Below are 23,311 nucleotides of genomic sequence, written 5' to 3'. Positions count from 1 at the left end.
CCTTCCCTCTCCTTCCCTCTCCTTCCCTCTCCTTCCCTTGTCATTTTCAGCAGCTTCTCCCTCTGCTAAACAAGAGAAATTGCTAAATATATAGTCATTTTTTGGGGGAAAGTACAGTGTTCAAATATTAAGTGTGCAGATAGTCAGTTAAGCAGAATATTCCCAGGTTATTTCTTATGCTGACAAAGGTAAAGCTGGTATGTGGCAAACAGTTGTATGTTAAGACACTTTTTTTTTTTTTCTTTTGCTGCAGAGTGATTCTGGGAGAATTAAATATGCCAGCGTTTTCCCTTTTATGATACACACTTTGAACTATATTGCTGGAGAGCATATGTTTTTAGCACTTGGAAGCTGTTGCAATTTCCATAATGTCCTCGGAGTGAGCCTGAGCCTTGGGGTTGATGCTTAGGCATCGAGAATAGTATTCAAGACAAATAATATTATTCCAGCAAGTTATCAGAAGGAAATACACTCTTTTTTTTCYTGTGTGTGTATGTGTGAGAATATTRTCTAGAAATGTGTTTGGTRTTTTTGAATAGTGCAGAAATTCAGATGGCAAATTCAACACAACTGTCAAAACAAGCAGCGACAATTCTTTATTAATATTCTGTTTTGTACATGAATATTTTCATGAAAATTTGATAGTAGTAACATAGACTGTTGCATCATTCTATGCTCAGTCCTCAGGTAAAATAATGTGAGTTTTGCCTAAGACAAGAAGAGGGCTGAAGCAGTGCCAGGACTGCAGACTGAGCAGCTGGAGAGGTTTTTGCTGTCTGAGAAATGGCTCTAGGTAATTGAAGATTACCAGTAAGGTACATGAGATTAGAGATGTGTTTCACTGATATTATGATTCATTCATACCATTAGACATGAGTGTGAATGGGGGTGTTCTCTAGTGTCCTCTAAATGAATTTGCATGTTTAGTACTTCAGGTTCTGTACACTACACATTCATACACATGTTGTAATTACTTTCATGCAAGAGTGTTAATTTGAAAGCTTGCTTTAATACCACAGAGATGTAGATTTTCATCCTTAGAATTTTCCTGTAGTTCTTCTCTCCCTTCCTCCCACTCCTTTTTTTTTTTTTTTTAAATGAAAGATTATATTTGCTTTAGTTTTAGTACCAGAAGAGACTAGGAAATTAGGATACTTAGTGTCTTCTGTTGCAGGATCTAATACTTAATATTAATCATTTGACAAGACTAAATATAAATATTCTTCTGATTAAAGACCTGTAAAGAACTGTTTTTGTAAATCCTTATGCACAGGCTTATTTTGAGCATGTGAATTAATTATCCTGACTCACATGCTGCAAAATGGGCGTGCTTGTTATTATTATGGTGTGGCATAAGGTATTCTTTTTAAAACAAAACCAGTTATGTTTCAGATTATAGCTAAGTATTTCCTGGTGTTTGCAAATAATGTACATAGAAATATTTTTTTTGAGCAGCGACTAATTCAGAAGATACTCAAAAGGCAGAAGACAAGGTTTTAAAAATCCACAAAATTCTTCTGCAGTTGGAGATATCACCTCTTATTAAAAAGCAGTAAAAGATACATATTTTATATAAGATGACTAAATGATGTAAAATGTATCTGGTTAACCTTTTTTTAGGTTTTTATGAAAACCTTTTTAATATGAAAGAATCCGCATGACATTGTTCAACAGAARGTGACTTTTGAAAAGCACGACTCCCTTCAGTGCGGACATCAGTGGTATAAATAATCATTACTCCCAGCGAAAAAGTCATGTAGCCTTCTTACAAAAAAAATTACCTGAAAACCTGAGGTCAGAAGTGACTCTTTGTTCGTATCAGCTGAACACTGAAAAACGATGCAAAGTGATGTAAATCAAATTTACAAGACTGATAACCATGCAGTTGGGGGGTTAGAGAGAGGAAGAAGTTATTGCACAACCTCTGTTCTGTCAAGGTAATGTAATTATGGACGGCCATAGTTGAGTGTAATTTGTTAACGTGTGCTTTTTGCAAAGGGAGAAAAATTCTGCTAGAGCATTGACAATTTCATACTTTTTTTAGCAGGATGCTGCCACAGGAGAGGTATTTTCATTGAATTTCTTAATGCACAGTCGCCTGGAGGAAGAATGTCAAAGAAGTGGCCAGCAGATTTTTTTTAAGCTGTTAGAGTCTACATGTAGGAAAGTACCTGTTTGGGGGAAAAATCCTGTTTTTTATGAATTTGAATATATAAAAAAATGAAGGTGTTAAATTACCATGTAATAATTGGGAAATCACTTTTTATAAAGTATCCCTCTGATATCTTAAATAGTCTTTTGGACCATCATGACTGTAATTTTCATTATAACCTTTTTCAAAAACAGTGATGAAAAAAATTCAGATGAATATGCCTTCTTTTTTCCACTCCCTGCTCTTCGSAAGTTAGTCTCAGGGAGGCAGCAGTGAATCTTAGCTCTTCTGGTCAAGCCAGAAAAGACAGAGAAGCCGTGGCTGGGGTAGAGGCAGAGCTATGGGTTGCAGTCCTTGCTCTTTTTCTTCTTTACCCTCTTGGCACAAACTGTTCTGGAGTTTGTTCCTCCTCCCGTAGGCGCTGCCTGGAGAGGCCGGCCGCCCTCTCTGGATCTTGCCGACCTTCTTTACATCCGTAGATCTGTTAGAAGGGGTGGGACCGTTGTACCTTTACGTAGGATTAAGATGAAGCTGAGGAGGTGCCCGCCTTCAGGAGCCACATCCAGGGAAACTTAGAGGCCAAATTACTGATGTTTCAGTGAAGGGTCCTCACTGCAGAAGTGGAAGACTTGAGGCAACCCTCATAAGCCCTAGCAATGGGCTAGAAACGTTGGTTCTTCCTCAAGTCTGGGCCCTGGGTTGTGTGGCTTGGCCTTTCCCCGAAGTCGAGGCTGGAATTTCACCAAAGAGCCTGTTGATCCCATGGAGTTGTCCAGGAAAAGCAGTTATTCCTGCATGGCCCGGCAGGCTGGCTGCTAAGGAAGTTGACATTTTATCATTTCTTTTAAACAGTACTATAACCTCTTAAATTTTGTAGATGATAGGCCCTTTTAAAGAAGTATTTTGGACAGCCTCTTCTGTCATTCGAGGGCAGATGGGAAATCCTGGATAACTGGAAGGGGGCAGTAAGGAAACACATTTTATCTGTCATCCGAACATTAGCTCAGTTGAAGTTGAAGTAGTGCAAGAGATGATCCTCCTCCTTACTTCATTCCAGTGCGCTCCAGAAGGAAGTGTGTGATGCATGGCATTTAGAAGTGATTTTTCTTGAGAGGGACCTTTAGGTTTTGAAGCTAAATAGTTTGTGCATGGTTTAGCACAATATAAAAAGCCCAATAACTGAAATGAGGCATAAAGCGTCATTTCATCTTCACTGTGTGCATTTTAGCACAACCTTCATAACGATGTTTTGCACTTGTATTGCCCATACAATCAAAATATTTCATAATGCTTTGAAAACATTAAAGAACAATCATTGGTTTTAACACCGTACTTCCGCTTTTAACCTATTATATGCAATAACCCAGAAGATGACAAGTGAAAAGAAAGTAGGGTGAGGAAAGCAGAACTGGGGGGCAGTTTGTGACCCTGTGCCTATCACAGCATTAGCTCCACAGTTGGTGTTACCAGCAGCCTGCTTCGTGGGGCGTCTTTCAGATGGCAGTCGAGTTAGGGGGGATTAAACCAGGTAGCTCTGAAAAGGCTTCATGAAACATGTGTGGTGCATCGAGCAAATTAAAGACCACAGAAGTGTAAAGTGATTGCTTTGGCTTAGTTTTCTCTTGTGAGGAAAAATACGTGTTTTTACAGATGAGGATCGAGGCAAAACAAGYCCGTAAGTGACCACGTGAGATAATGCAGCTGTATCTTAATGTGTTGGCTGAACTAGGAATAAAAGTTGCAGTCTCTACACTGGCTTCTGACTCTCTGCTTCCCCCCCCATGATCAGAGAAGGTGCAGGAAGCTCAATATTTTGTGATTCTSGTTATGCCAAGATTCAATTTATTGAGCATTTCCTCAGTTTCTGATGATTTTGATTTGACTGAATACTTCCTTGCTTGAAGTGTAGCACTCTGTACATGTCCCAATGGAGTTGGAATGAAGGGCACCACAGGATATGGGAGAAAACAGTGTGATGGTTTGGGGGATTTTTTGAGGGCGGCAATTTAAATGATATTAAAAATTTCTGTCTACCTCACAGGCATCTTAAATAGGAAAGTCTTTAGTCTTATTTCTAATGGTGATAATTTCTGCTAAGGTCTCCTGTCACAGGCTGCATAGGGAATAGCTGTCAAATCTGAACCTCTCCTATCAGGATTGCAAGAGCTTTGTGGGGTGAGACTTGTGAACTGATTCAGCATCCCACATTCCTTCTGCATAGGGACCCTGGACGTACTGTTATATGGAGTGGATGTATGGAATATGTGGAATTATATGTGTGAAGTGTAACAACAGTAACAAGTCATTTTTTCTGCTTCTGAGTGTTTGTTCTTAATGCTTTTAATAGCGCTTTTAGCTCAAGTGGGCTGCTTTTTCATCTTTTATTCTTGGTCTTGTGTCCTTGTGTTTTACAGTGAGGTTTAGAAGCTGTGATGGAAACAAAAAAATACACTTTGGAAGCAGCGACCCAGAAGATTTCAGGGTAGGTGAGGATGGGGTGGTCTACGCCGGGAGAAGCTTCCAGCTCTCAGCAGAGCCCACGGAGTTCGTGGTGTCTGCTCAAGACGAGGACACCCGGGAAGAATGGCAAATGAGAGTGAAACTAACCCCGGAGCCTGCCATCCCCGGACCTCCGGCAAAGGTGAGAAGCAGCAAAAGGCTTCTCTGCATGGATACATCTCAGGAAACGGGTCCCAAAATAAGAATTTGGTTCTGTCTTTCATGCATTTGTACAAGAGGCATTTGGGTAACAGGCAGCATGTGTGATGGTAAAGCTGTAGCCTTAGAAAGAGCTCCCATGGTTGATTAATTTGTAGCTTTGCTAAGACATGGAAACCCATGTCTGTTTAACTATATATGATACGTTTGAGGGTTTTTTTGTGTGTATCATTTGAGATTTATACCTGAATTTAAGCTGGACATGGTCATTTCTTTATTTTAAATTGCTTGAAAGCATTACAGTATTTATTCAAGCAAATATAACCACAAAATAAACAAATCTCTGCTAGAATGCATTAGTCAAGTTTATTAGATGGGAGCTGTAGATTTACAGCAGCAGTAGGAAAGCATTTCTGGCATGGAATATTGGCTTTGTCTTGTCCCTTCATAATCAAATTGGAGGCTGTAAATTATTCATGATTTCAGCACTACTTGCTAAGGAATATAGTCTCCCTCTGCTGGGAGCTGACATAGAATAAACCAACTGCTGCAACACAAATCAGACCTCGTCACATACGAATAATATATTTACTTTAGGAAAACAATATTAAATCTACTGTACTTGTCTGTTATATTAATTGCTGCCTGCTGTTTCTTAGCTTCTCGTACAAAGAGCTTAAATTGCAAATAAAGAGCAACATTTGTTAATGGATTAATATACCTGTAATAAATACAGATTAAAGATTTAAGCGTAATTTTAAAATAATGTTATTATGCAAGACATTTTTCTGAGCATGCACTGGAGAGCAAAGCTGTATAATGCTCTTTTATTTTGTTTGCCTCTTTGCTCATTGGTTTTAGTCTTGTAAGGGAAATTTTCAACAAAGAAATCCTGCAGTTTAGTCTGTAGCAGATGCCTAATAAAAAGGAGGTACATAGATATGCAAGGGCATGCCCTGTTCTTTGGAAAGATCCAGCTCTAGCATCCTTAACATCAGTGGAATATAGAGTAGGGGAATCTGGCCTTCAGTTGTGCTTCTGTTTTTAGTCTCTGACACATTTGATTAGATAAAAAACAATGTTTTTTCTCTTAAAAGATTTGGAATGTGTTTTTGTCTCCCTCTCTTACCCTCCAGCAAGCTTGCGTGGCTATATGCATGCTGGCATCCAGAGTTAAAGGCTGAAATGACTGCAGATATAGAAGGCAATAGGAAAGGAATGTTGACACCCAGCAGAGATTAATGCCCAGTGTGTAAAGTGGGTCATCTACAGCATCCATCATGGCTGACATAGGTTTAAAATAATTACAGCATTAATTCTATGGGATTTAATAGGGTCATAAATATTTGAGACATTCCTTACCAGTATGTATTAAACTTCTCTTGGAACTCAAATTATATTTTAGCACACCCAGATCTAAATTTAATGTACAGTAGCACATTACCTGAACTGAAGTTCCAGCTAATGAGAAATACATAAAGGCATACTATTAAATTCTGCAAAATATTAACTACATTCYGGAAAGTGCAGAGTGGTTTACACAGTAGCACTATGTTATAAATGGCTTATAATTCTATTTTTCCTCCAACTGGAATAAGGGGGGAAAGAAAGCTCTTAAAATTTCACAGTACGGTTGTAAATAATATTACTTATTTTCATACTGCACTGTGAACGCAATTAAAAAGTTCCATCAACAGAGAGGAAAGGCAGCCTTTCAGTCAATTAGGTAATTGTCCAAATGATTTTGTAACATATACTAGCAATTCTTTTTCTAATATGGGTTTAATCTCATCATTTACCTGGGAAAGGACTACAAGAAAATGGAAGACATCGTATTTCCATGGCAACAGTATAAGCACAGCAGCCATCTGAAGAGGCAGAAGAGGGACTGGGTTATCCCACCCATCAACTTGCCAGAAAATTCCAGAGGGCCTTTTCCTCAAGAGCTCGTGCGGGTAAGGGCATTGGCAGGGACGTGGGTTTCGGGATCCTGTGCAGGGTCCTTGAAGAGGCTTTGGGAACGATGTGTCCTTCTTAGCCCCGTTTTGTTGTGACCAGCATGTCATGGAAGGTGTCCTTGGCTGTGGCGGTGGCTGCCCTGATGAGTTTCTCCTGATTAAGGAAAATTAGCTGCCAGTTCAAAACTGTCCCCAAATGCTCCAAGCGTCTGCCTCTGGAGTCATCTGCTTGAGGCCATGTGTGGGAACGAGTGGGAATAGCAGGAGGCAGCTGGATGTGACAGTGAGGCCCACGAGCTTGTTAATGGCCCTGCATAGTGCAAAACTTGGGAGGTTATTGATGGAGCTGCAGCATAGGCAGTAGGGGAGGAGAATCTGTAGCTTTGCTCTGGGAAGACACAAGGGATAAACAAGCTTATTTCTCAGAGTTTTGGTTTATTGTATTTTTTTGTGTACTGCTCTAAGATCTAAGCAATTCTGTTTAAGGTAAGAATACTTGTTTATTTTGTTTTAATACAATTCTTCTGTTCTGAGAAATAAATTGGACTAGTTTTATGGTTCTGAAAATCCACTGACTGGCTTCTTAGCAAAAAAAGAGAGCACAGCTGAAAAGCCCAGGTGTTGTGCTAACTTTATAGCATTTCCATAATAATTTTTTACAACTTTAGCCTGCAGATTAAAAAGAATAGAACACTGTCCTGCTGTCTCAGCCACAGTTCCAGCCACTGGCTGTTCATAACTGATGAAMACATTGTTTTTTGACCTGCAGATTAGGTCCGATCGGGACAAAAGCCTTTCGCTGCGGTACAGTGTGACTGGCCCAGGAGCTGACCAGCCTCCCACGGGAATCTTCATCATCAACCCCATCTCGGGACAGCTGTCTGTGACGAAGCCTTTAGATCGGGAGCAGATCGCGTCCTTTCATGTGAGAGTTTTATTTACTATAAATCAGTTTATCAAATTSAAGGTTAACATCTGCTTCATACATGACTTAAGCAGCTGGCATAGAGTTTTCCAAGAGATATGACTTGAAGAGTTTGTAGCAGATTTTTATTTATACTTACTTACTCAGGCTATTTAGTTTAAACAGGTATTAAACGTATTTAAACAGGTTAAATAAGTTAACATATATAAGCAGTGATTTAATTTATTTAGATAAAGTAACTATAAAGGTTGAAGTATGGATTCTGTAGCTTGTATTTCAAATATAGGCCATTGATCACAGTCTCTACTGTATTGCATATTTGTAAAAAGTTTACTTTTAATACAGCAACTTAAATTAGGACATGACTACTATATGACTACTGTAGCAGCTGTAGTTTGAGAAATGGATGGGAAGAATAACCTACCAATTTTCGTTTCCAGGGGCATATCTAAGCATTTTAATGGAATTGTAAATTAGGTCTGTCAGCTTATGAAAATGATATTCTTTGCTCTAAAGGAATCGACAAAGTAGACCAAGGATTCAAATGTTGGCAGAAAAGAAAGATTAAAAGAAAGGGGGACACCAAGCTTTGACCTGAAGTTGTCTCCTGGTTTTGAGATAATACATTGAAATTTTTATGGAAGTCACTGAATACTAGAGAGGGTTTCCAGCACATCATGGTGTAAAAATACCCCTTAATTGGCTTTCTGGGAAGCCTTCTTCATGGAGGATGTAGCAGATGACATTTGTGGATGAYTCAGGCTATTGCAAGGGCATAGAACCTCCAGCATTCCTGAGGTTTTACTGATAATTTGGCATTGAGAAACAAAGATTTAGTGACTTGGGACTGAAGGATTAGTGATTTCAGTGACTTAATGAATCATTTGCAGAGGTTGGGGGTTACCTGTGCCCTCTTGCCCTTGTTTGTAGTCTGGAAATGTATAGTGGGCCTGCCCACAGGAGCAAGTTGCTCTTTTTTGCCTAGCATTTGGCAGGCTGAAGCGTGGATGTGTTAAGATTTTTAAAAAATACTACAATTCTTTCTTATTTGGCTGTTCATTTTTATGAACATTTTTATGATTTAGGTAAACCTGGCTGTCAGAGGCAGTTGTTCATTCCTTTTAGACAATCAGGGCATTAAATTTAAGTCTCAAGTGTCTCTGAAACTGGGACCATAAGCTGTAGCCTAATTTTAGCCAGGAATTTTCAGTGTGTTTACTGACAGTGATTTATCATAAACTTTACTTCAGTGCTTCAGATAACACAGATCAATTCCACATGCTTTTACTTGAAATCACTTGAATGTGATACCAGTGTCCATTCCCTGTAGGCTGTTAGTAAGATCTATCTGCTGAAGTTATCTGTTTCATACAGATCTGCCTGTTTCTGGGAGTCTGATTTCTAAGACATTATTAGAAACAGAATTATATATGACAACTTACTTTAGTATTACTCCAAATTATGTTACTCAGAATCATTAAAGCAAGTCAAARTAGTGTGCAATTTGGAATAGATTAGAAGTTTGAACAGCACTCTGTTAACCTGAAAGCTTAAATGATCAATACAAGGTAGCAGAGATACCAAAATACATTGGGCTAAAAATATGTAGCCTGAAACTTCATATCACTGGAATATTAATTATGCCACTGTTGGTATCTATTTATGCCTCTGTGTTCTGCAAGTTCTAATACTTCATAATGATTTTTGCAGCTGAGGGCACACGCAGTGGATGTAAATGGAAACCAGGTGGAAAACCCTATTGATATTGTCATCAATGTCATTGATATGAATGACAATAGACCCGAATTCTTACACCAGGTTTGGAATGGGACAGTCCCTGAAGGATCAAAGCCAGGTAAGGCGAGGGCTTTTGAAGTGCAGAAGAAGTGTTTTCAGATCATGTAACATTTTAATGTACTGAACAAAACCTCAGACACAATATTATTTCATCTTGTTTTTAATTCTTGTTTAGCATACTAGAATTATTCTCATAGAGTCATGTATATATAATCTGAGACAGAGGAAGGCTTAAAAACATGAATTCAAGGTTCTGCTTTTGAGAATCTGATTTAGAATATCGTAGTTCTTGCTGCTTGTTGGCTATCATAGTTYTTACTGCTTGTTGGCAATTCAATTAGTTGATTCAATTAGCTGATAACTTGCGGTGTATGATATTTCCCAAATGTCAGCACCCTCAGATCTAATTCTGAATCTTTGAGGCTTTGGAAATACTAGATTTGAAGTCAAATATTTTTGTTTGAAATCTGGAAAAAAAATAAAGACTGTRTTTATATCTTATTTAAATTCTAATCAGCTCATATTTAGTACCATGCACTATGGTTGACGTCAGTTTCTTCATTTTTTCAGTATTACAAAATTAAATTTTTAAGAAAGTTAACACAAGAAGTGTATCTTGTTATTTTGCAGTGTTAACTTATCACTTGAGGTGGAATGTGTGTCTATAAAAGACCTCTAAAAAATATTATTTACACTTGATTTTCATTTGGTGTCGGTATGTGCACCAGTGCTGAAAATTAAATGTATTTCCTTTGGCTCAATTAATAATATTTTTATCTAAACATGAGAAGCTGTGTTGTTACAGAAATGTTATTTATGGCAGAATTGTAGGATTTCATTGTTTATGAAGCTTCTTCAGTTATAAGCAAATCTGATATTTTATAAACACAAAGTATTTTTATCTCCTCTTATGTATTTTAATTTCTCTATTAGCGAGTCGTGGTCCTCATCGGTTTGTTTTAAGTAAGAGAAGGAATGTGTAGTGTTTACCAAAAGAAATACATGCTTGACCAGACCATTTCTTTTCTCTTGTAAGTGACCTTGTGTAATCTGAGGAAACTGTTTATATAACATCAATTATTTATCCTGCTGTTAGGAACCTATGTGATGACAGTTACTGCTATAGATGCTGACGACCCCAATGCACAAAACGGGATGCTGAGATACAGGATCTTGTCGCAGGCCCCCAGCAGCCCCTCGCCAAACATGTTTACAATCAACAACGAGACCGGTGACATTATCACCGTYGCGGCTGGCCTTGACAGAGAGGTAAGGCAAGTCTTAATCCCATAGGCTAGGTGGTATTTAATACTGTGAAGAGGCATGTGTTTTGCTAKTTATTCACATTTTTTTCTGTGTTCCCCCCCGCCTCCAAGCCTAAACTTTTTCCTTCCTTCTCCCAGCAGTGGCTGGTCAACCTGTTTTAGCACAGAGAATAAAAACCCAGGAAAGGAAATGAACATGAGTGAAAATTATACTCATGCTTTTCTCATTGTAGTTTCCCCTCATTGTGAGGGTCACGGAAAGAGTCTTATCTGAAAAACCTGCCTGCTTTTGAGCAGGTGAGCAAGGCGGGTGAGGACTTGAGGTTCTGGCTCTGAAATGGGACATTCTGCTCCTGAGCTGCAGCCCACTCTAGCTGAGCGCCACAGACAAGGAGCACTTGGGAAATGGCACTGTCGGTTTCCAGAGATCCAGGAGAGGAGGCCCAGAGGGACTGACCTCCCTCTGTCCTATTCTGAGCTCTCCAAAGGGATGTTGGAGACTTTCARTCTTCTGCATAATGTGTTGCTAAATTTGCAGTGATTACCTAATGTGAATTTTTTTGTTTCAAATAATCAAGGAAAAAGTCACTAGTTTTTAAAATGTGGAAAGCATGCCTTTAAAAAAAAATACTAGTAGCAACTGTGCAGTTAGAAACTGGAGGCCTAGACATACACTAAAAAACTTTTCTTTTTTTTTTTTTTTTTTTTTAAATTTGTCTCCCGTCAGTAATTTCTTTCTATGTCATGGGCAAGTCCCTTTCTGTGTAGACTCTTCCTCACTTTTCCAGGCACCAGAGATGGCGGCTGTATAATTCTCTGCTCTAGTTCACCCATCTGTGAGATGGGAATAAAAATATTTCCCTCCCAACTTCAGATCTGTCACGTGGACTGTGTTTTTGAACCACTTTAAACTTCAGAAGAGATAAGCATTATTTTATAAATAAACTATAAAGTCCAAACAAATCTTTTTTTCAATGTATCTTTTTCAAGTTCTGTTTTACTAACCTCATTTCATGTTATTAAATCTGAAGGATTTTTTTAAACTGGATTTGCTGTTCAGCTTTTATGTGTTTGCTTATTTAAAATGGAGAACAAAAATACTTTCTGATGTTCAGGGTTGGCTATTAAACTGCTGCTGCACTTTGCAGTTTGCAGGTGGCTATCAGCGGATTTAGAAAGCTAAACAAACTGTTAGGTATTGCAGTTAACTTTTAAACATTTGTTAGGTTAACTTTTAAACATTTATTAAATTAAATTCTGTTTAAATTGGTGTWGAAGAGGAAGGCTTCGAGGAATGGAAAACACTGAACTTTACTGTACTGCCATATTAAATTAAAAGAATAGTGGGCATCTTTTCCCATGGTTTTAAGATCCTCTGGTCATCCTTGACAGGTGAATTTTCAGAGGGCATAGCAATAACTCAGAATTTTATGAAGTGACTAGCTGTGCCACGGTGCTTTAGCTCAGAAGAAATTGTCTATTAGAACTTCCATATAGGCTTTCCTATGAAAAGTTGGAGAAGCCTTGTTTTTTTTTTTTTTTTTTTTTTGCTGTCAGTTTGTCTGATCACTGAACTGATAGCCAAATGAATATTTATATGAATAGTCAAATAGCCAGATTTATATGGCTATTTATATGGCAATATATAGCCAAATGAATGTTTATAAACCCTTCTACCACATTTTTAATAATGCTTAATTTTAAAGCATTCAAAAAATAATAYAAGATAGAATGACTTCCTTCCCAAGTTGTTTTTGCTTCCATCATTTCCTGAGCTTTTTAGAGTCCACTAAATTACAACATGAGGAGTCCACAAAGCCAGGCATGAGTCATGCAGGTCTTGTGACAATGAGCTGGGCAGGGCCCTGTTGCCTTCTGGCCTTCTCTGGAGATGGTGCCGGGACCCTCCTCAATGGGGTACTCCCTTTTCTCAGAGTCAGGCTCATCTCTGTAGAGCTCTTACTGTGATTTGAGACACAACTTTAATTTCCTAAATTAAGTGATGCTTTATGAATGTGAGCATAAGTGTCTTCCCACATTATCTGGTGTAGACATGCAGGGGAGAAATGAAGGGGCTGCTCTGATGACCTCGTTCCTGATCTGGTAGTACTTTAGGTGAACACACAAAATGTCTGCACTAACAAATACAGGAGAAGAGCTGTTACCGTATGAGACTTGGCTAATGGCAGAGAAAATCTTTCTTTTGCTTTTCCAAAAGATGGTCCTTCATGAGTTTCAGCTGTTTCTTATTTCTTTAGCTATTGTTATGGAATTCACATCAGCATTAAAACATCTACCTTACTGCTGGAGGTGCAGAAGTCATCAGGCAGGGCATTCAATTTGCACACGGGCATTCCTCTCTCATGTGAGGTTAATTCAGGGAAATGTTCTTTTTTTGGCCTATGTTGGAGCAGAAAGATATGACCCGATGAAGCCTGTGTTCTTTTCTGAAGCTGCCAGTTCATTTTCAAATTTGTTGCTGCATAGTCTCTGTGCAGGCTGCTGACACATGCCCAACTGCTTATTCCTGGCTGCTTCTCAACTCTTGATATAAAGAGGAGAACCATCTCCCTTTGCTTCCCCATGCTTGGAAAGCTGGTCTATGCTGTGAGCATGTTAACTTTCCAAGTTTCATCCCCATCAGTCTATATTATGTGTTGATCTTGCATGTTAATGTACGCAACTCCTGGAAAAATAAGTGCTTAAAGTGGTGAACTATTGGGGCAAGCTGCTGAAGCATATACAGGGGTATCTAGCACACTTTTCTTGGGATTAAGTAGGACTGTGTGAAAGTTGACTTGCTGTGTAATAATAATGGAGTTTTCTGTAATGAAATTTGCTCCTTGGGATCAATGTCTTAAGGAACAGATGAACCCAATACACCTGCTGTTCCAATAACGTAAAATCATCTGGCTGCAAGATTTGCTTCAATATCGCTCTAGATTTTATTGCTTCACAATAAATCACGTACTTTTTTATTAGATAAAAGCAGTAAAAGTATTTCTTTGATTCTGGTGTTATTTCTGCCCTTGTTTCTAGCACAAAGGAAACCTTTTGGGTATTTATTTCAGCCTTTAAATGTCACTTGGCAAGCTGATTTCCTAAAGTAGAATTTGTATGCATATTTGTTCATTGTTAAGCTAAATGTTATATTTCTTTATTAATGCTAATATCTGTGGTCTTATTTTTCTAAAATACTTCCATAAGAATTAACCTTTGTGAAGCTCATATTTTAAGCAGTAGGAGAAACATGGTACTGAATGAAAGCCTTTTAACTTTTCTTCAAGAATTACCGTTTTGCCAAAAAGTTTTTTAAACTGCTTCCGTAAATCATTTATAAAAGTGATATTTCAAAGTAATATCAATTTCTTAACTACTTATGTTTGTGGGGTTTTTTTTCTGAAAGAACTGGATTTAAGGCAATAACACTTAGCTTTCCCTGAGCTAGAAAGTGCTAAAGTAAAAATGATAAATTAAAAGGCACACATGATATATACATCGCACAGTAGAAGCTGTAGGTGAGTAAAATCCTCTTCTGAGCATCTCTGCATAAGAAAAATATCTTTCTAGTTATCTGAAAACCCACCGCCCGTCCGCACGGCTTTATGTAGCTGACCAGCTTGAGGTCAGCTCTCAGTTGGGCATTTCTTGCTCCTAGAAACGAGACTTTTGCTTCAGCGCGTCCTGGCGCGCATCCAGCAGTGACTTCAGAGCAACGTTCCCTGCTCCAGGGCAGTTGGGAAAGGCGGACGGAGCAACGGACACCTGCGGCGCCGGGGGAGGCTGCGGGCGGGCGTCTCCTCTGGAATGCCCAGCGTTCATGGGAATAACGTGCTGGGTTCTTCCCTCCCCCGCTCGGCCCGTGCCCTCGCTGTAGCCAGTGGTAGCCTTGACATCTGCCGTTGCCATAGCAATAGCTAGACATTGCAACTGCCGCTTTGTACTTCGGATTGGCTGAATTAAACACCTCGGCAGTTACAGTCGTTGGGCCAATGGCTGCGCTTTGGCTGAGCCCTCCTGAATGCTTTGGAGGACTTAGCCTTTTGTTTTAGTGCAGAATTGGCCTTTTTTAAAATCTTCTTTACAAGAGTGTTGKTCAGTTTGCAGTGATAGTATTCGCTCTATAAAAAAAAAATATATTTTTCAGAGTGAGAAGTAGGCCCTCTGCCCCAGTCTCAGTGATATTTGAAAAAGAGCAAGCTGTTTAATATATTTAGGTACAACCTGCTACTGCATTTCTGCAGTATGAACTTTGGTGCTGTCATTTCAAGTGATGCTAACTAGAAGAAGCAGTGTGATCAGCTCATTGCTTAGTGAAGTGCAATTTAGGAAACACCTGCTGTCCTACGGTAATGTTAGTCTTGTCTATAACTTATGTTGGTGTCATTTTGTGTTTTAGAAAGTACAACAGTATACATTAATAATTCAAGCTACGGACATGGAAGGAAACCCAACATATGGTCTTTCAAACACAGCAACTGCTGTCATCACTGTGACAGATGTCAATGACAATCCTCCAGAGTTCACTGCTATGACTGTAAGTACTGGCTAGGAGTGACTGTAGGGTGTACATATTTATAGCCATTTCCCTCTTCTGTCATTATAGTTACTGATTGTAAATATTTATTACTTATTAAATAGTTCACAGCAGGTAGGGTTTAAATACAGGCAGATTATATCCCTTACATATGGCATTCTGCTTAGTCCAAAGGGCAAAACTTGACTAGGGAATCAATCAAACCATCGTTTTTTTCCAAGTGGCCTGAGGTAGATTTTGTTAGATAAATTGTCAGGGCTCCAGTGAAGTAAAAACGGGCTCTTCAGTGAGTTGAATGCCAGTCTGTTCAGTAGAGTGCTTGTGCTTTTGTGACCGTGCTCAATCGCTTTTGGGGGTTGTTTTTTTTTTTTTTTTAGTTCTATGGAGAAGTACCAGAAAACAGAGTGGATGTCATTGTAGCGAACCTAACTGTGACTGACAAGGATCAGCCGCACACGCCGGCCTGGAACGCCATGTACCGCATCACGGGAGGAGATCCGAGCGGGAGATTCACTATCCTGACCGATCCCAACAGCAACGATGGGTTGGTCACTGTTGTGAAGGTAAGAGTTGCTTGCAACTCACTGCATTAAGCAGAGAACGGAGAGAATGAATGTGAACCCCAGGGGCTAGTGTGAGACTCAAAAGTAAAATAGGTAGGCACTGTCTGCCTTCTTGTCTTCCTTGTGGAAGTAAGTCATTCATCTTTTGCAGCATGACCTTAGTTATGCCATCAGGAGTATTCTAAATGTTCAGTTTTAAAATTGGGTTAATTCGTTGGGTTTTGRGCATTTATTTGCCAAAAGATAGAAATGGGCCCATGAGAAAGCATTGGTGAATATTCATTGCCAGCATGAGCGAACGGCTTCCTCCCTCCTGGCCCCTGTTAGCGGGCCTGCTCCTTGTCTGCTGGTGTTATGTCAGAGTGTTCCCGTTACGGAACTGACACACATTCGACAGTCAAGGCACAATCAGAGGGGGAAAACKGATAGGTAGGAGGCTGCTTCTGCAAGAGGCTTTTAAAGACTGGCTATTTTTAAAACCTCATCTAAATGCCTGTTATGGAATAAGCTCTCTATCTTCGTCCTCTAATCAACACAGCTCTGTGTTGAGGGATGACTTGTTTCAAGTGATGATAACAATGAGGTCCTATAATTAAACCTGCCATCGGTGGCCACTCTTCCTCATGGCTGTCTGATAAGTGTCTGCTTTACGAGCTGGTAGGTTCTGGTTTTGAGCCATCCACTCAGGAAGTCAAGTATGAGATAGCAATGTTCCAGTCTGGAATTCTAAACATTCACATTTATTCCTATCTTTTCTTTTGTAATTATCTCACTAAGTGGAATGCATATATATGTGTGTGTGTATATATATATACACACACACATATATATGCATTCCACTTAGTGAGATAATATATATATGTATATATATATTGTGTATATATATATGTGTATATATATATACACACACACATATAGATATATATCTTCTGTCTAACTATAGTGATATTTCATACTAGTTTTTTTATAGAGCTGTCTCTGATCAGTCACTGTACTTCCCCAGAGGTTGCAATTGTTACATTACATTTTTCCAGCAAGAATTATGTGCGTGTCTGTGCTCTTTTAATTGGGCACATATCCATCTTTCCTAGATCTAAGAAGAGTATCAAAGTAGAAACCTCAGGAAAAATGAGTTTTAAAGAATGCTCAGCTTTCTAAAGTAATATATAGAGAAGCAAAATTAAGATTCTAGACTTCTAGTCTGTTTAGTTTAGCTTTACTCACATTTAAAAAAAAATCTATATCCTATACTGCTAGAATATATTCTCAGTGCTTTATTACATATGATCTGATTTAAAAACACAATAGCAGCCTGTCAAACAGGACGTATTCACACAAATAYGAGTCTGTTATAAGGAGGGGGTCAGCCATGTCACCTGAAATCAGATTCATGTTAAACAGCATAGGAGAATTACCTTGAYGTGGTAAATGCCAGTCCTACAGAGTGCCCAGCAGCTCTCCTTTAAGCACCCCTGCACAGAAGGTGTTGCAGTCTAGCTTACAGTTTTTCTTGTACTGCAGTGAGTTGATCTTTGATGTGACAAACTGYAGTGAAGTTCAGATTATCTACTGTTGCATACCAGGTGCCTCTTGTAAGATACAGGGCTCCTTCTAGTCTAGTATTGGGGCAAGCGATGCAGTGCAGAGTATTCATTAGAATCAGGCCTGCAGAAAGATCTCAGTCACATGCAGCATAAAAAAAGAACTCTAGCCTCAACCTGTTTTTCAGTCTTCCTTAAATTGGACTGCTTGTTTAGTGGGTAAGACCCCAAAATCAAAGGCATTTGGAGCCGCAAGGATACCAGCAGTGGAATTAGCTATAATTAGAGAGTCATGCTAATAAAATGTAAGGGCATGGGAACCTTAAATCTAGAAGTATAAGTTGTGTCTGTGGTTTTGTTTCAAGGAAGGGTTCGTTTTGACAGTATAGAAAGACAGGTGTCTCCCAGACAGAGAGCTCCCAAGGACGCATGTCTGCTCAAACAAGTGCCTGGCACCAAGCTGGAGTTGCCCTCTCATGAAGCCAGCTGCCTACCTGTTTTTCATTAATGGCAAGACCAGAGCATGTTAAGTCTTAAGAATGCCAAAGTGCTTCTAGCTCATCAAACTTTACAATTGCTACTGCTGCTAAGCAAAATCTCAATCACGCTGTGTGTTTAGGTATTACATGGAATACCTTCTCTACAGACACCACTCATTTTTATTGAGAAAGTAATCCAACACACTCTCTGAAAACTTGCCTTAATGTAAAAAATGTTACCATGTGTCTGTCACTATCGTGAGTAAAGGTTAACACTCCCTGCTCTTTATTTTTTTCCAGCCTATTGACTTTGAGACCAACAGGATGTTTGTGCTCACAGTAGCTGCGGAAAACCAAGTGCCTTTGGCTAAGGGGATCCAGCATCCTCCGCAGTCAACAGCGACCGTTTCTGTTACAGTCATTGATGTGAATGAGAGTCCCTATTTYGTTCCAAACCCTAAGCTTGTGCGCCAGGAAGAAGGACTGCTTGCTGGTAGCGTGCTAACAGCCTTCACTGCTCAAGACCCAGATCGTTACATGCAACAAACCTCCCTAAGGTAGTGTATAATATTGCAGTGATTCAGCAATTGGATGATGTCTTTCAGTTGTGAAATATTTACGTGCTTGAGAGTGAGTGGGTAGCAAAGTAACTGTGTGTTAAATGACTCCCATTTACTGCAACATACRGCTAGAGCAAAACACCCTGTAGCCTCTTTGGCACCTCACCCAAAAGTGAATTTTGGCTTTAGAGAAAGAGTGACCTGGCCAACATTCATAGGTGTGTATGTCAGAGGAGACTCTGGATTCATCTTCTAGTGCTAGGTCCCAGTTCATCAAGGTGCCTACGTAAGTATGTCTGACATCCCAGTGAATTCAGCCAGAGCAGATCCTGCTAGGAATTCTTTTTCAGTTTCAATTAACCAGTAACTTTGATACCATAGCCAAAGTAGGTCAGATTGTGGACCAAATTATAAAAGCTTTCTTACTCCCTGTGTATTCTCCAGCAATATAAAGTATTCTTGTCTGTCTGTATATTTTTGTACCGATAGCTGTGATTGATTGTAATCTGCGTAATGTCTAAAACTAATCTAAATTAGGCAAATGAAGAGGATAAAAAAATAAAAAACATAAAAAAGTGCTTTTGCCTTTCTTATTTAAAACATTGTTGCTGACTGCAGTGCTGAGGCACAGCTATGAGCTTTTAGGCCTGGAATCACTTGTAGTTTTTCCAACATCTGTTCGGCTTGTATATAAGAAAGAAACCTCAAAACTCTTTTTCTGGTTTTCCTTCCAAAATTAATGCTCTGATTTTATTTTTACTTTGTTTTGCTCCGTTTTGCTGGTATTTTGATCTTTTTTTGGACATAACTGTCAGAGAAATGATAGCATGAGGAATACCGAATATATACATTTTTAATGAGCTAAGATAGCTCACACTTGGTTAATGTCAAAGCAAAAATTTGTCAGATAGAAGGATGATTTTGAAAGACACTGTTATTTTTAAATGAAGATAAGAGCTGTGTAATAAAATGTGGGTCTCTAGAAAATTAACTTTAAGCAATATGAAAACTTCTAGAATAATGACAGTTGGTGCTACTAAGCACTATTTATACCTTTTTAACTCTYGCCATCTCTCCTGCTTTGAGTGCTCTCAGAACATAAAAGAACATAAAACTCTGTGTATGAAGGTCATGTAGATTTAGGCTACTATATAATTTGCTAAGTTATTAAGTATATATTCATTTTTATAAAAATCTGTTTATTTTTTATAAAATAGTAACTTAAATATAAAGAAAAGCTTCTTAAGTTATATGACAACTTGCATGGCAGGGGATTAAATCCTTCARTAAGATTCTTGAGTATGTGTTTTCAAGCATTTTAGCAATCAGGCTAAATAAATGGAATTTTTTAAAGCACTATGTCCAAATACCAAAAATGTGTGTTAGGAATACAAAACAAAATACTTATCTTGTCTGTGAAAAATGTCTTGCAATATAAATAACACTTCTATGATCAAATACACAGGTACTCAAAACTTTATGATCCTGCAAACTGGCTGAAAATTGACCCTGTTAATGGGCAAATAACTACAACTGCCGTTTTGGACAGAGAGTCAACATATGTGCAAAACAATATGTATAATGCAACTTTTCTTGCTACTGACAATGGTAGGTCTCACTGTTACTCGATATTGGTTGTGTAGGTTTTTAGAAGGCTTTATTTTGTGTATTTCAATGGCATTCTGTTTTGCCATGAAAATGTTCTTATAAAGTGCATCTGGTCAGAAGCTAAAAGCCTGTATAACTATCAGGTTTGATATATTTCTCACTACTTGCAAGATAGGCTGAAGAGTAATTTTGTGAGTTTGAAGAAAGACAGTGATTTATTTCTATTAGTTAAATCTAGGAAAACTGAAAAAGTCAGCAGAAGACTGGTTGCTTGAGTGAATGCACAGCCTGAGTGGAGTTGATGAGTTTTAGCATTTCTTTAAGGGGAAAAATATGCTGAAGGGCAGTGCGGGTTGCATATTTTTTCACACCCTGACTTCAATAGTGCAGGGAAAAAATTCTTCTCGATGTCAGTTTGTTAATGAAGATCTCTGCTCAAAAATGACTCCTTTGAGTTCAGGTGGAATGCTGTGCTGATTATACCTAGTAGCAGAAAGATGGAAAGGTATAATTAGGAACATTCTCACGTTAGAGGGGAAACCTGAAACACTGGAGCTRTTTACCTTGGAGAGAAGACAAATGGTAAAATTATGCAAACTGATGCATTGTAACATAGATCAGCTATTTCTATTCTTTTGGCCCCATTCTGGASAGCAAAATTAAATGAAATTGGAATAAGATTTATAGAAAAAAAAATGCTAATTATATTGAAAAAGTCAGTGCTGCATGTTCTCATAAATGTGTGAGTTTAGCAAGGTTTAAGGAAGCATATCACATTCAATGTGGATAACAAGAATGTCTGGAGGTATGAATCTGTGTGCTGGAAAGTATTAGAAAGAATTTAAATAGCACACTTGGGGTGAGAGGCGGTCGTAAGTATTCAAAGTTACAGAAGAAATTTTCCAAAGGATAAATTATCCCAATCCTATACTTTTCTCTGAAGCATTTGATGTGGACAGATTCTGAAGAGGTATCAAGTGAAGTGATTGTGTTTTCCCTGGTCTGTGCACACACAGGTGTTTGCTGAATTTTGCTGAATAGGGCGTTCTTTTTGTAAACAGACTCTAAGGATTGTGTGTTTACAGGAACAATTACAGTGCTAAAGTCAGAGTCCCCAAACCGAGCTGCACACGTGCGTATGGGGATTGATAAGTGTTGGTATTTTATCATTTAAACGACTTTGCAATTTCCCTTTCCTTTCCTTGAAGGAATTCCTCCAATGAGCGGAACAGGCACACTTCAGATCTACCTGCTTGACATCAACGATAACGCCCCTCAAGTGAATCCAAAAGAAGCCACGACCTGTGAAACGCTGCAGCCCAGTGCCATCAACATCACTGCCGTGGACCCTGACATTGATCCAAACGCAGGCCCGTTCGCCTTCGAGCTGCCCGACACGCCTCCAAGCATCAAGAGGAACTGGACCATAGTTCGAATTAGTGGTAATTACCATTACAGAAGTCCTGATTGTTTTAAAGGAACTATTGCACGTGCTTTTCAGCATTTTCCGTTGGTATTATTTCACAGCATATATTAATATAGCTAATAGGAATGGGAGAGCACCTTAGTGCGAGATCCCCAAAGGAAGAMTTTTTAAGAAAGAGATGTTCACAGTAGGAACTTTTCATCCCGTWTGTCATTCAGCAGGTTAAATAAAAAGTTGATGTAGAGCTAAAGACAGAACATTTTCACAGTTACTGTTTCCAGTCCCAATGAGCAACACATAACCTTTCAGTAAGTACCTTGTTTTCACCCGCAGGTGATCATGCCCAACTTTCCTTAAGGATCAGGTTCCTGGAGGCTGGTATCTAYGATGTGCCCATAGTAATCACAGATTCTGGAAATCCACATGCATCGAGCACATCTGTTCTGAAAGTGAAAGTTTGCCAGTGTGACATAAATGGGGACTGCACTGACGTGGATCGGATCGTTGGCGCAGGACTGGGCACCGGGGCCATCATTGCAATTCTGCTTTGTATCATCATCTTGCTCAGTAAGTAGGCGCTTCTSTTAAGCTTAGCACTTCTATTACATCGCAAATACCATCTTACAGAATCACAGAATGATAAAGGCTGGAAGGGACCTTTGGAGATCACTTAGTGCAACCTCAGTGCACAAGCAGGGTCATGGAGGCCATGTTGTACACGGTCACATCCAGGTGGGTTTGGAAGATCTCCAGAGAAGGAGACTCCACAGCCTCTCTGGGCAAACTGTCCAATGCTCTGTCATCCTCAAATTTGCATTTTAGTGCACTGAAAAAAAGACTAGGCAGTGATTAAAGACTCATGTCCGAGAATTGCTGCCATTTAAGGTCTTGGACAAGTATGAAGATTTTCTAATGGTAAAGGAGTAGGAGTTAGTGCGAGAGATTATTACAGCCTTTTCTGTAGATACATGACAGTTAAGAGCATGTTCCCCACTCTGGACTCTCCATCTGTGCCCAGGGGCACAAATTAGATCAGTGAGCAGCCAGGATGAAGAAATGGTTAGCCCTCAAAAGACCAGCCTCTCTCGTGCTGCTGCTACTGTGTGTCTCGACACCACCGACGGCTTGTAACGGTGCAGCTAAGGAATGCTCTGGTGCTATTTCTGTTGTGCTTCAGGTTAATGTATGCAGAATATTTTGTAATTTGGAAAGTAATACATCACAGACCTTCATATAAGGTCTGACAAGTAGGCAGCCATGCAGGAAAAGAGATGTGTATCTTTTAAGTACTGCCTAAAGTTGTGGTATTTTATTTTTGACTCTATTGCATTTAATAAAGGGAATGGCTAAACATCAGAAATAAGTGTCTGTAGTCAGTGTAGTAAATTGGATGTTAGCTCTCCTACACATTATGGTTAACTGATTTCTGATTGTTGTGGAACACAAGAAAGGAATTAACCCATTTAGAGTATGCTATGCAGTGGTCTAGAACRTACAGAATAATGAAAAAGAGTCTTTTAAAAGAAAAAAAAAGTCTTTGAGCCTGGCAAAGCCCATAGCTATATACAAGGACRGTACAATGACTTCTCTTGATACAAGATATTCTTAAAATGTTAAGTACTGATTTAACAGAGCCTTTTTGAAACAGCCAAATACTTGAAGGTATTTTTCATATAATTGCGTTCTAGATATATTGAGATTTCTTTCCATGAAGATGCTTCTGGTTATAATTGTAAGCATATCTACTGTTTTAGAAATTCATTTGCTTGCATTTATTCCCTGTTTCTCATTGTTTCTTCTAATAACTTGATTTACAAACAAATGGTATAATTGAAAAAAATG

General features: G+C 38.9%; 1 protein-coding gene across 3 annotated transcripts in view; it reads left to right on the top strand.

Annotated features, from left to right (window-relative positions):
* CDH2 (cadherin 2) overlaps positions 1-23,311 on the top strand; it is a 106,668-nt gene that overhangs the window by 61,638 nt on the left and 21,719 nt on the right. For all 3 annotated transcript variants that reach the window (XM_026041428.1, XM_026041429.1, XM_026041430.1), the window contains 11 exons: positions 4,567-4,793; positions 6,619-6,765; positions 7,538-7,693; positions 9,404-9,548; positions 10,587-10,759; positions 15,155-15,292; positions 15,670-15,855; positions 18,176-18,432; positions 19,901-20,043; positions 21,252-21,485; positions 21,803-22,036. In XM_026041428.1, the coding sequence (XP_025897213.1) occupies positions 4,567-4,793; positions 6,619-6,765; positions 7,538-7,693; positions 9,404-9,548; positions 10,587-10,759; positions 15,155-15,292; positions 15,670-15,855; positions 18,176-18,432; positions 19,901-20,043; positions 21,252-21,485; positions 21,803-22,036 (2,040 nt within the window). The remainder of the gene's footprint in view (positions 1-4,566; positions 4,794-6,618; positions 6,766-7,537; positions 7,694-9,403; positions 9,549-10,586; positions 10,760-15,154; positions 15,293-15,669; positions 15,856-18,175; positions 18,433-19,900; positions 20,044-21,251; positions 21,486-21,802; positions 22,037-23,311) is intronic.

The sequence above is a fragment of the Nothoprocta perdicaria genome, unplaced genomic scaffold, assembly GCF_003342845.1.
Source record: "Nothoprocta perdicaria isolate Ctin4 unplaced genomic scaffold, notPer1 scaffold_284, whole genome shotgun sequence".
Taxonomy (NCBI): Eukaryota; Metazoa; Chordata; class Aves; order Tinamiformes; family Tinamidae; genus Nothoprocta; species Nothoprocta perdicaria.
This window is presented reverse-complemented; position numbering and strand designations above follow the sequence as displayed.